We start from the raw sequence: 12,827 nt of genomic DNA on the forward strand, positions 1-12,827 counted from the left end.
ATAATAAATAACTAACTTTGGTGCTAATTTTTTCACATAATACTAGTCTGAATTGTGAGATGGTGCATTTCTCCTGACAGCCATTTTGTAGTCTACAAACTCATTAAACTAGTACAAACACTGCCAAATTGATTACATACAAAAGTTTTATATTCACCATCATATTACATAATTTACAAGCAACTTGGATTTCCAGAGGCAAAATATTTGTTAGTGTATGCCACAGGATTGAGATGCATGATAATATCAATTTGTATTTGGCAACACCTTGGATAAACTGCTGATCTGTTTGAATGCTTCATCCGAAGATTCAAATGCTGTTGCAATTTCAGAAATGTTCAAGTGATTAAAACTTTGCCTGTTTTCGTAATAGAATTTATCGCTGCCAATTATCTTTTTTGAGCAGCCTTCATTTTCTTAACCTGTGCTTTCATCTGTTTGAAGCTACAAATATAACTTTGTATCATAAACTGTACATATTTCCAATATATTCTTAATATAAAGATTGTGAATGCATGAAGAATATGTGATGCAGATTCTTTATGCATCACTCTTCATCAGTACATTTCATTCATCATTCTCCTAACAAAAGACAATTCCCACCTCTCATCTTAATACAACACAACTTCAGAGACAGAACCATGTTCTCCTGATCTTTTCCTCTATGAATAATCTCTTCTACCAATTTCGTATTAGCTCCTTACCAATTTATATATCACAGTCAAATCACTCCTATTCATTATGCTCACATACAGGATTCCTTCCATCTATCATCATATCCAATATTCCAAGTGCCAGACATTAACTTAATCACAATTCTTTTCCCAAAGTATCTTCACTCTCAAAAACCAAACAAATCTGTATGGCGGCACAGGTTTCTTCATACTTTTTAATTCAGTCTGATTGGGGGCTAGCAAAATGTAACTATTCTTATATTAATAGAAAGCATGCATGACTTATTTAGACACTTAATCACTTTAATTTTATCAGAATGAAGCCGAAAAAAATTTTTTAAATTAACTATGGAATCACATGTGCACCACAGTAAAACTTAATTTATTATATAGATATTTCATCTTACATATTGTAAGACATCATCAGTGTGAACAGTGAACAATAATAAGGAATTTGAATAAAGAAACAGTAGGGTATAGCATTAAATTCGAATTTAATACCTGTGCCTTTTATATAAATTCCTCTATATATACAGATGCATGTTCATAGGTTAAAACTACTGAATGAAAATAAAAATTGAAATAGATAAGTTAAAAAAAAAAAATTCTGAAGCCCTACGTCATTGACCTAACCTCAATTATAATGACTACCTTACTATTCCTAAAGTGTTTGTGAAATTGTCATCCTCAACTGTATTAAATAAATTTCAATTTTTTTGAAAAACTGATCTATTTTAATTTTTATTTTCAAGAAGTTGTATTTTTAATAAAACAAAAAAAGTTGTATTAAGTATCCCATAATGTACTGATTCATGGAAAAAAATAAGTCATTCTTCTGATAAGTTTCAACTTTAAGTGAGATCTCAGTAGGACGATTGATCACTGAAGATAGTTGAGTTAATTCACTAGCTGAAGTCATACTTCTTTATAGAATTTCTTGTCATATTTATTATATTTAACACACCAAAATCTCAAATACAAGATGGTTTACACAAGAGGGATACTGTCTCCTTCTAATGAATGAATTTCTGGAGATGCTAAGGAATGCATGGATATAGCTAGAATTGAAATAAATAAAGATTCATAAGTGCTTTTACACAGAAATGGAGATTACATGTAAAAATTCAAAGTAAATTTTATAGGTTTCTGCATAGTCTTAGAGAAGTCTTATCTTTAAAAGGATGTTTCATACTACTTATACTACATAAGTAGAAATGTGACAATAAACAGATACAAGTTTATAGCTGTTTATTTATACATTATCAAATTCTTTATGCTATCCAATTTTCTACTTATATGCAACTCTGAAGTAAATCTTAATAATGTTCATTCACAGCCACAGATGAAACAAAATGGATGGTTTTAGAATAAGAACAAATCACAGTACAGAAGTTTAATTAAAGTTAAAAATTAGATATGGGGTATATTGGGAATATATTGTTAGAGGTGGAGGAAATAAGAGATCTTGGGGTGATAGTGGATAAGGATCTAAAATTTTGGGGACACATTGCCAAAATTGTGAGGACAATACAAAGAATTCTGGGAATAATGCAGAGGACACTGACTAAAAATCCTTGTGCAGTTTTAAACTTTAATAACTTAAGATATATAAATGTTATAAACTTACAGTACACATGATTCAAAAAAGCTTGATTACTGAAGTTTATTATGCAATGCAGGTTTATTCTCCAAGTTCAACATATAACCACCATCATGTATGATACATTCTTCAAGCTGATTTTTGCAATTTTTGAACTCTGAAAACATTCATCAGCAGCTGCTCAGTGACTGAATGGATTGCATTGATAATAGTTCTAGCCCTAAGATCACCCAAAGAACAAAGTTTTGATACAAAGACAACTGTTTTGACATGACTCAACAAAAATAAAGCAAGTCTAATAGCATTAGGTCAGGGTGCCCTCCTGCACCATTCTGCGTGTCTGAGAAAGTGCCATTCAGAAATTTCTGTTATGCAAAGCATAATGACGGTGCATATCTTGATGAAAGAAGGTGTTATTTAAAACATTTAACTCTTAAATAACAGTCTTCCTCAGGAGGCACCATAAAAATTAAAAAATAAATTCATTAGTTCAAATTCACAAAACTAATGTATAAACAAACTTCAATAATTAAGCTTTTGGGTGTTTACTATAAGTTTTCAGCATTTATACATCTTAAGTTATTAAAGTTTAAAACTGCACAAGGACTTTTAGGACATGTACACAAAAAAAATTAAGGAATGCAATTTTATTGATGATTTTCCATATTTCTGGTACAGAAAGTCCATCACTGAGATTTGGATGATGAATATGAACTTCATTCTTTTGTTTGAAAAGATGTTCAAATTTTTAGATACTTCTATGTTCTTCTATGTATGATAATGCTCAGCATTATCCAATAGGATCCTATGAACAGTGTTATTAATTCCATGTTCTGCAATGCTGAACTTATAAGAGAATAGATATTCTGTGACAGTCACCTTTTCTTGTACAAACAGGAGAATAAATGTGATGATTGATTGTCTATCATTCTTGATTCATAATCTAGAGATGAGGTTTTCTTGATAGTGGGGGTTTCCTGTTTAAAAGATGCTGCTGAATTCCTTATAACTGAAACTTATCCTATTTTGGAGACAAACTAGCTGCACCATCGCAAAATTCAAAAAAAATTCTGAACATCAATCCTATACTGACCTACATAAGCATCATAAGTGTGGTCTTGCAGAACATGGAAGTAACAACACCAGCACAGAATTCTTTGGGATAATGCTAGACAGTGTGACCAAGATAGTGAGTGATCTGTAGAACACTCTATGAGGATAGATTGAGAGTTTGTGAGTTGCAGAAGTCAGCTGCAGCTAGAGATGCACAATGGAAAAGAGTATATGATAGAAAGGTTTAGTTTATAAAGTTTTATAGCACTTAATACAAAATAAATTTTTCAGCACTTTGGCTAGAGGGAGCAGAACAAGGGATTATATCTGGAAACCAAATAAGAGTGGTTTGTAAAATCCTCAGGACTAGATTTTTTTGCTTGGAGAATATGTTCAAGGAAAGAGAGAGAGAGAATAAATATTGTGTGGATTAGTCTGAGCCTTTCATGAGGATTTGGATTCCATGGAGATTACTATGCAATAATACCAAAACCAAGCCTTTCATTACATAGATGTCATCTGAGCAAATTACTCATTTTCTGCAAAAACAAAAAAAATAAAATAACCTAGGCTGGATAAAGAAAATGTCTATACTATGATACTCCTAAATTTTTCAAAAGCATTTGGAATAATAGCTCAGAAACCTGTTATGTGAATTCGAGTAAATGGAGATGGACATGAAGCTGAACTAAGGAGAAGATTTACTTAAATGAATAAGGCATTTGAGAGGTTAGTGACCAAGATGGCTAGTGGTCTGTACAATATTCCATGTGACAAGAGTTTTTTGTAGGTTGCACAAGTTGGTTGATAGGTGAAACAGAGAAGACAAAATAAAAACCTGCAAGTTACTCAGGAGGTTTTAGAAGATTGACGCATAAGAAATTTTTCAGCACATGGCTAGAAGCAGCAAAAGAAGAGATCAATCCTGGACAAAGCAATAACATATCAATTTCATGCAGCAGGATCTGTGGATAACTATTAATAGTCCAGCATTACTAAGGAGCCATATATAGCTTCATTTTGGTGATGTAAAATTAAATAGACAAAGTGGATATTGGATCCAATGTTATTTCAAAGTCGAATGTTTGTAGAAACAATGAAAGTTTCATAAATTGACCTGAGAGCTTACAAGAATATAATCCTCAGTAATCAGCTCGGCATCAAAGTTACCTCAGCTTGCACTATTTAAAAGACATGAGTGCTGCCCAAGCATCTATATATTTGCCTTTTATTAGTGCATTTTTTAAGATTTCACTTGCCTGACAGCTGTTTCAAACTGGTTGCTTCTCTTCAGAGACCACGCAGAAACCTAAAGAGAGCAAAAACATTAAAAAATGCACTAATAAAAGGCTGATATATGGATGCCTGAGCACCACTCAGGTCTTTTAAGTAGTGTAAGACAAGGCAACTCCAATGCCAAGGATTGTATTCTCATAAGTTCTCAGGTCAATTTTAGGAAACTTTCACAGTTTCTACAAACATTTGGCTTTGAAATAATGTAGGATCTAATATCCACTTTGGCTATGTAAGTCCTACTACATATTCATTTTGACTGGGACAGTTCAAGTTCCAGTCTCTTGTTGTAATTGGTTCATAAATATGTCCAGGTTTGTAGATTACTTCTGTCGGATTTGGTACTTCCATGACAGAATTCTTTCAACCTAACACTAGCCAAAGTGATATTCAGTTTCGTTAATGTTGTTGGGCCGAATACCCGTGGTGAGCTAGGAATATTTTAACAGTGGGTTTGCATTTCATTTGTTTCTTCTTTTCTGCACTTTTTTTTTTTTTTTTTTACAATTAAAACTGAGAAAGTTTGGTTTTAATAAAAACTACTATTTATCACAAAAAATTAGGAACAACATGAAATGTTCTTCAAATTGAAACCAAAAATCTCCACAATGCAATCTGCTCTAGCTCAAGATTATACTGCGTCACTTTATAGCTTTCATTTTCATCTTTTAAATTCAGAGAATTGTGCTGACCTTGTTGATTACTTTTCGACTCTAAGAGTTTTCATAGTTTAATTACTTGAACTGAAAGTTATCTTCCTAGGGGCATTTAATGTTTATTGAGTAGCCCAAACTGCCCCCACTTCTTTAACTTCACAGATCTAGCTGGAAGAGAAACTAATCTGGTATGGAGATGCTTAGACACTGATAGTTAATGTTTAGTGGAATAGACACACATTTATAAATAATAAATACTAACTAAATTTATTTAGTTAATAAATTATTATGCCAATGTTTCATCTTACAAGACCGTTAGCAAGTTCCCACCATTGCACACTCTGGGAGGGAGGACACCAGTTAGGACTGAGGATCGCACCATTCACAGGTGCAATCTTATAGTCCTGTATCTGGCAAGAAAGCACACTATATGCTTTTCTTGCCAGTGTGCCCTTGAAGATGCCTTAGTATTCTGGTGTATTAATTTATTAACTAAATAAATGTAGTTAGTATTTATTATCTATAGAAGTGTTTATTCCCTTAAACATCAAGGGAAGAGAGGGTTCACCATTTATTATCGGTTATAATCTACCAAAACTGTTAACTTGTCAAACAGAATATCCTTATCATTCTTTCAACCACTCTTACTTGATCAAATCCAAATACAATGATGTTTCTTTTCCTTTCCTTTTAGCAACTTTGACCATAACTTTATCTTACATTTCCTTTTCTTCAGATTAATCTTCTCCCAGCAATCAGCTTCATACCCTATGGAATTATCATGGTGCCAAGATGTGTGACCTCCAGGGGTGCAGTAGGGCCATGCCCTGGTACTATTCTAAAACTACCAAAATTTTTAAATTCATTATAATAAATTATAAGAATTATAATAATGAGACTTATAATGCATTTCCAGCTTTCGGTCAAAAAATAGCAGCTTGCTGCTCTTGTCATTTTCGTTTCAGAAAACAAAGCAATGGCCTGAGTCCATGTTCAATTTCGAAGTTTCAAAACCAAAGAAAACTGACAATATCGCACCCCCATCCAATGCTACATCGCAGTTGGTCATTTGTCATCCTTACACCCCTAACAAGTTCAAAGGACTTGACAAGTTAAAACGTGTAGTGTGCTCTGTGAAACTGTGTTCTCACTATAGTTTGCTATATGGTGTTGAAGAAAGTATTTTAAGAAGAAAAGTGTAATAGTGCATCAACAATATGAAGAGAACCAATGAAAACAAATTAACCAATTACTTCTCAAAACTTAAAATATATCAATAATAATGCCTCAAGGGCTCACTTTAGTGAGTACAGCATGGCAAACCTGAGGTACCTGATGCTGGACCATGCCTTACTTCATGTAATATACATCTGTTATATTATCTGTAGACTGGTCCCTCCCCTTTTTTTCTTTCCTTCTTGCTCCTTCACCCCAATGCTATTAAAGTATTTGAGGGCTAGGAGTGAATCTTTCCTATTTTGCTCATCTTATGTGGAAAGGGCCTCTGCAACCCTACCACTTTCTTCTTGCAGTGACTTCACTCCAAAATTCTCATATGGTTGTGCCTTATAACGCATCTCACGCTGCATCAGCTGTTATGCAGAATAATCAGCGCCATGTTCAGAGCTTAGGCAGAGGGGCCTGTTCGAGAAGTATATTACAGTCTCCATCAAAAGTCAGTGATGCTGTGAATGAGCAACACAGAAGGTATAACATTAATCTTAGAAGGGAATTTTACATAGGCACATGGAATGTCAGGGGTCTACAGATGGGTACTCTTGAGATTGTCCGTAAACAGATGGATAGGTATAAAATTGACATCCTGGGAATTACAGAGACCAGATGGAATGAAGAAGGTCACTTCAAAAGACAGGATGGTAAGCTAGTTATTTACTTAGGTGGTGACTCAAAACATCATGAGGTAGCTGTGATACTGAAGACAGCTCAGGCAAGAAGCCTTCTTGGTTATAACCCCATTAATACTCTCTATTAGACTTAAGGCTCAGCCTACCAATGTATCAATTGTGGTAGTTTATGCACCCCACATGGATAGGCCTGAAGAAGAGAATGAGGAATTCTATGAAAACTTACAAACTGTTTTGGACTGCCTACCAAGGAGAGACATACTGTACATCTTAGGGAACTTAAATGCAAAAGTGGGAAAGAGTATTAGAGTTAGGCTGGAGTGTAGCATGTCTGGTCTGGGTGAACGTAACACCCATGGTGAAAGACTATTGGAATTTGCCCATGCTAACAGATTAGTTATTACCAATACCTGCTTCCAGAAACATCCACGATGGAGCTATACTTGGACATCTAACATTGATAGGTCAAGGCACCAGATCGATTACATCCTGGCTCATCATTGGTGGAAGACGAGCATCTCTGATGTGAATACTTGTCCTGGAGCAGATTGTGGTACAGACCATCAGCTAGTAAGAGCCAAAGTAAGACTAAGACTCTGAAAACTTCTAGGTCAGGCACATCCCACTAGATTGGATGTTAGAGTAATTCCTAGTGGATTCATAGACGAAACATCAACTTGGTTGGATGATTTTTTGGAGACCAATGAGGAGAACTCACTGGAAATGCTTTGGGAAGGAGTCAAGGTGATAATACAGGATACAGCGAAGAAGTATCTTGGCTCAATAAGAAGACCAAGAGACCCATGAATATCAGATTCAACATGGGAACTAATCAAAAGAAGGCAGTTGGAAAAACGAAGATTACACAGAGAAGTCAGAAGAGCCATCAAGCAGGACAAAAAAAAAGTTCTATACTAATAAATTTAAAGAGAGAGTTCCAGATAAGGAGGCACAATTATAAAAGGATGTTTTATTTAGTTCGTGACTCAAAGCACAAGATTAAGCCTAAATTGAATGTCATCAAAGAGAGGAATGGATCATTACTAACAGAAGAGTTGGAAATCAAAAACAGATGGAAATAATACTATGAGGAACTGTACAGCAGAGTGGATAAAGAAAATGTGGAGCCCCTTCACCAGGAAAATTTTGATTTGGAACCTCCTTCACTTAGGCATGAAGTTAAAACAGCAGCTAAGCAGCTTAACAGCAATAAGGCCCCAGCTGCACATGAAATCCCAGCAGAGTTAAAGCCACGGGGGGGGGGGGGGGATAGAGGGATAGCAGTGTTTCATAGATTGATTACAAGGATATGGGAGACAGAATATGATTCTGTCTCCCATATCCTTGTAATCAATCCCATGGGCTAGAGACTGGAAGAGGTCAGTTTTCATACCACTACATAAGAAAGGTGATATGAAGGCGTGCAAAAACTATATAACTATTAATTTAATATCTCATGCAAGCAAAATTTTATTGAAGATCATGATAATAGGATTAAGGCCAAAATTGAGGCAGAGATGCCTGAGGAACAAGCAAGTTTTAGGAAAGGTAAGGGCACCAGAGATCAGATCATTTGCCTTAGACAGATTATAGAAAAATATAAAGAATTCAGACTCCCTTTGATAATGTGTTTCTTAGACTACTCTAAATCTTTTGACTGTGTTGAGCATGTGAAACTGTGGGAAGTAATGAAAAGAATGGGTTTTCCTCAACAATCTATCAGATTGATAGCCAACTTATACGGGGAGCAAGAAGCAATGGTAAGAACAGGTGTTCGATTGACTGACTGGCTTCAAGTTGGAAAAGGAATTAGGCAAGGATGTTTACTTTCTCCTCACTTGTTTAATATATATATATATATATATATATATGCAGAGGACATCATGCGTGAAGCATTGGATGAGGACAGGAATTAGGATAGGAGGTAGATTGATCAATAATCTGAGGTATGCTGATGATACAGTACTCCTTTGTAATGACATGGAAGAACTAGGACCAACTCTTGACACAGTTAACAAGATCAGTAATAACAGAGGACTTCAACTCAATCCTAGGAGACAAAGATTATGGTTCTCAAAGGAAATACAAACAGAGAAGCTCTTGAGAAACAAGTGTACCTTAATGGAGAAAGAAGAAAGCAAGTTTGGGATCCATTATTAATGTGAAGAATTGCTGTTCAGAAGAAGGTTAGCAATAGCTAAAACAACAGTCAGAGACCTATCTAAAATCTGGAAGGATGGATCTATCTCCATGGGAACAAAGTTGAGGATTTTGGATGCAGTTGTTTTTCCAACAGCGACTTATGGATGCAAGACTTGGAACCTAAAGAAGTCAGATATCTGCTCTTTTGAGATGTGGTGTTACAGAAGGGTGTTAAGGATATCATATACTGAAAGGTATACAAATGAATGGGTGTTAGAAAAGATCAGTAGAACTTTAAGGCTCCTTAAGGATAATGAAAGAAGAAAGTTAAAAGTTTTGGACACATAGAAAGGATGAAAGGGGAATTTCTCAGAAAAAGCAATAGAAGGTAAAAGAGGAAGGGATAGACCATCAATGAGATGGATGGATGGTGTGTGTGGAGTGACTGATCTTGAGAGTTGAGGCTGCCAGAAAAGCAAACAACAGTACTACATGGTGAGGCTTGGTGTGGCACATCACCAAGCATCAGAGTGACCATACAGCATCTGTAGATGCCCAGTAAACATATAGATAGATCATTGATTTGGAAAAAAGCCTTTGATAGTGTCTCAAGAGATATGGAGAAGCTTAGGAAGAAAATGATCCCAGAAAAGTATGAATATCTCTTGTACAAGAGAAGTATAATGGCAGCAAAACAAGGGTGAGATGCGGGGAACCACTGGCATTCCCATTAAGAGTTCATCAAGGATGAGCTTTGTGCTCCTTATTTGTCATGCTCTTAGATGTGTTGACAGAGAGACAGTAAGAACTGAATCACTCTGGATGATGATGTTCACTGATGTGCTGATTTGTATAGAGTCTAAGCAGGAAGTAGAAAAAAGAATTGAACAAGACAGTGGCTTAAGGATCAGCAGAAATAAGACAGAGTATATATTTTGTAGTGAAGCAGCAGTGAGTATAACATTACAGAGCACAGACATGCTACAAGTGACCAGGTTCACATAACTAGGATCATGTGTTTAAAATGATGGATACCAGGACTCAGAACTCAGTAGGAGAATTCAATCAGCGTGGATAAACTGGAAGGTTTTCTGGTATACTGTGTGATACAAATACAAAAGTATCTAGCAAGTTAAATGGAAAGATATATAAAATTTTAGTAAGACCAGCACTGATGTATGACAGTGAGAGCTGGCAGATGGCCAACAGATGGGAAAAGTGAGTGCTGAGACTTACAAGTGGTTTAAGTTATGTTGGAAGGAGAGTGTGCTAGAGATGAAGTGATCAAAAGAGGACAGCTTGAGTGGAGGACTTTCAAGATCTTGGACTAGAAGAAAACATGACCTTAGACAGAACTGAATAGAGGAAGGAGGCTGCAGCAACCACTTGAGTGGAAATGAAGCTGAAGAAGATTAATATTTGGTTAGATAAATTATTACAACTGTAGTAAAACACACAGCATTCAATTAGACTGTTGTAGAAACAATTCATTTTCATTGAAGAAGAACTAATGTCCTATCAAGGTGCCTTCATTTTTTTCCATTTAACTTGGCAGATAAAATGAAGCTAATTCACAGAAATCAGGCTAAATGTAATCTTAGAGTAACTATCTCCCTGATCTTTGTGAAATTAATACAGCCATACTGGTTGAGGTTAGGGGAGTGTTTCTTACCTGATGCCGATTCCAAAAATAACCTCTTTAGATTTATAGTGATTTCTTTGCAGGACAGTTGTCCTCTTCTATTTAATGCTGTGTGAATGGAATATCCAGAACACGATCTGTCAGTCCTGACTTGCCATACAAATGATTCTAGATGCCTGCCCTGATTTCATGTTTGTCACAGTTTGCATAATACACTCAATCATAATTCACTGCACTGCTGATAGGAAAGAAGCTGACCATTGCAGAATGGAATTCTGCTAAGGAGGAGAAGGCAAGCTGGTCAGGTTGCTTGATTTTTCACCATGATATCCATGATGGAGTACATAATTTCCCATGCAGGCAAATGTATATCATGGGTAAGTGATCCTCAAAAATAAGTTTTCCATTATTTCCATCAGTTTTCCACTTAAAAAGTGGAAAACTGATGGAAACTACCGGCCTGGTTGGCCGAGTGGTTAGCATATCAGCTCTCTAGCCAAAAAAAGGTTACAGGTTCGAATCCAGACGTCAGCATGGATGTTTGTGATTGTCTGTGAAAATACTAGTGGTGGTCAGCGGTAGATGGTGCTGTTGTAGAAGATGAAAGTAGTTGTAGTTGATGGATCTAAGTGGTGGAGAGTTGTGGAGTAGGTGCCCTCCCTTGAGTCTTTGGACTCCCTGGAGGCCTTATGTAATAATAATAATAATAAACATATGTTGAGTAGGCAGTTAAGTTAACGAAAGTGAATGTTCTCTTTCTCTGATGTTAGTTTGGTCACTATCCCACAGAATGTGAACATTTAAATCATCCATTAAGGTAAAGTAAAAGTAATTACAATATGACATCAAGGTGAGAGATATCTGCAGCAGGAGGCAAGTAGATGCTGCATGCCATTTATAAGAGATCCAATTGAGCATTGGATGGCAACTGCCTCTACATTTGTATTAAGAGGGACTTGCTCGAAGGGGCGTATTTATTATTATTAGACACCTCCAGGGAGTCCAAACACTCATCGAGGGAGGGCACCTGCTCTACAACTCAGTCTCTGCCACTCGATCCACCAACTGACTGCAACTACACCAATGTCATCTACCACTGCCCATCACCACCACTAGTGTTTCCAAGGACAATCAAACATCCATGCCCATTGCAGGATTCAAATCCGCAGCCTTTTGGCTGGAGAGTGAATATGCTAACCACTCGGCCAGCCAGGCTGGCCACCATCCTTATCCATAAGGATGGTGGCAACTCCATGGGTAGGTCCATCCTCCCTACTTTCTCTATGAATGATGGCCACATTTAGTAATTACAGATCCTCACTGGGGCTTCAAAAGTATTTTCTACAAGCAAAAGCAGATTAGTTTATACTTTTGCAAGAGAGCCTCGATTTTTTTTTCGACAGAAATCAAACAATTACATTGCAGAAATGTTTTTATTATTTATTTTTGGTGGTATCATCTGATTTCTAATGATGTGAGGTTTTGTTTTCACTGGCCTTGGATTCCGAAGAATTGTTCATGGCCAGTGTTCATCATATTTTCTTCATCAGGAAAAACATCCAAGATGCTATCAAATTGGACTCTCTCTCTGTGAAGCACTATATATATTAATGAGTCCAGAGACATTTCTCTGATCGTGTTCAATGCATGTTCCATTATTTTTTTAATTAGTGGATTCTTGTGTACTGGCCCATTTTTGTCATATCTTTTCAGTAGTGAAATCGTATTTTTTTTCCCTCTTTGATAACTTCTAGAGAAACAAATCATTGCATTCAGGGATGCTGTGCTTATGAGAAAGGGTGTGTGTGTGGGGGGGGAAGTCCTTACTGACACTTGCTTTACACTGCTTACTCAGCATAGGATCATTTACTCATAGATGTTACTACTTTTGTCGTACACTGA

The 12,827-nt window shown here is 36.1% G+C and overlaps 1 protein-coding gene across 2 annotated transcripts in view; it reads right to left on the reverse strand.

Annotated features, from left to right (window-relative positions):
- Positions 1-1,385: 1,385 nt before the first annotated feature.
- LOC150099998 (phospholipid-transporting ATPase ABCA3-like) overlaps positions 1,386-12,827 on the reverse strand; it is a 728,766-nt gene continuing 717,324 nt past the window's right edge. For both annotated transcript variants that reach the window (XM_090402469.1, XM_090402468.1), the window contains one exon: positions 1,386-1,732. In XM_090402469.1, the coding sequence (XP_090258595.1) occupies positions 1,662-1,732 (71 nt within the window). In that variant the 3' untranslated portion in view covers positions 1,386-1,661. The remainder of the gene's footprint in view (positions 1,733-12,827) is intronic.

Source organism: Typopeltis vanoorti, chromosome 13 (genome assembly GCF_054136105.1).
Source record: "Typopeltis vanoorti isolate ZY-2024b chromosome 13, IOZ_Tvanoo_1.0, whole genome shotgun sequence".
Taxonomy (NCBI): domain Eukaryota; kingdom Metazoa; phylum Arthropoda; class Arachnida; order Uropygi; family Thelyphonidae; genus Typopeltis; species Typopeltis vanoorti.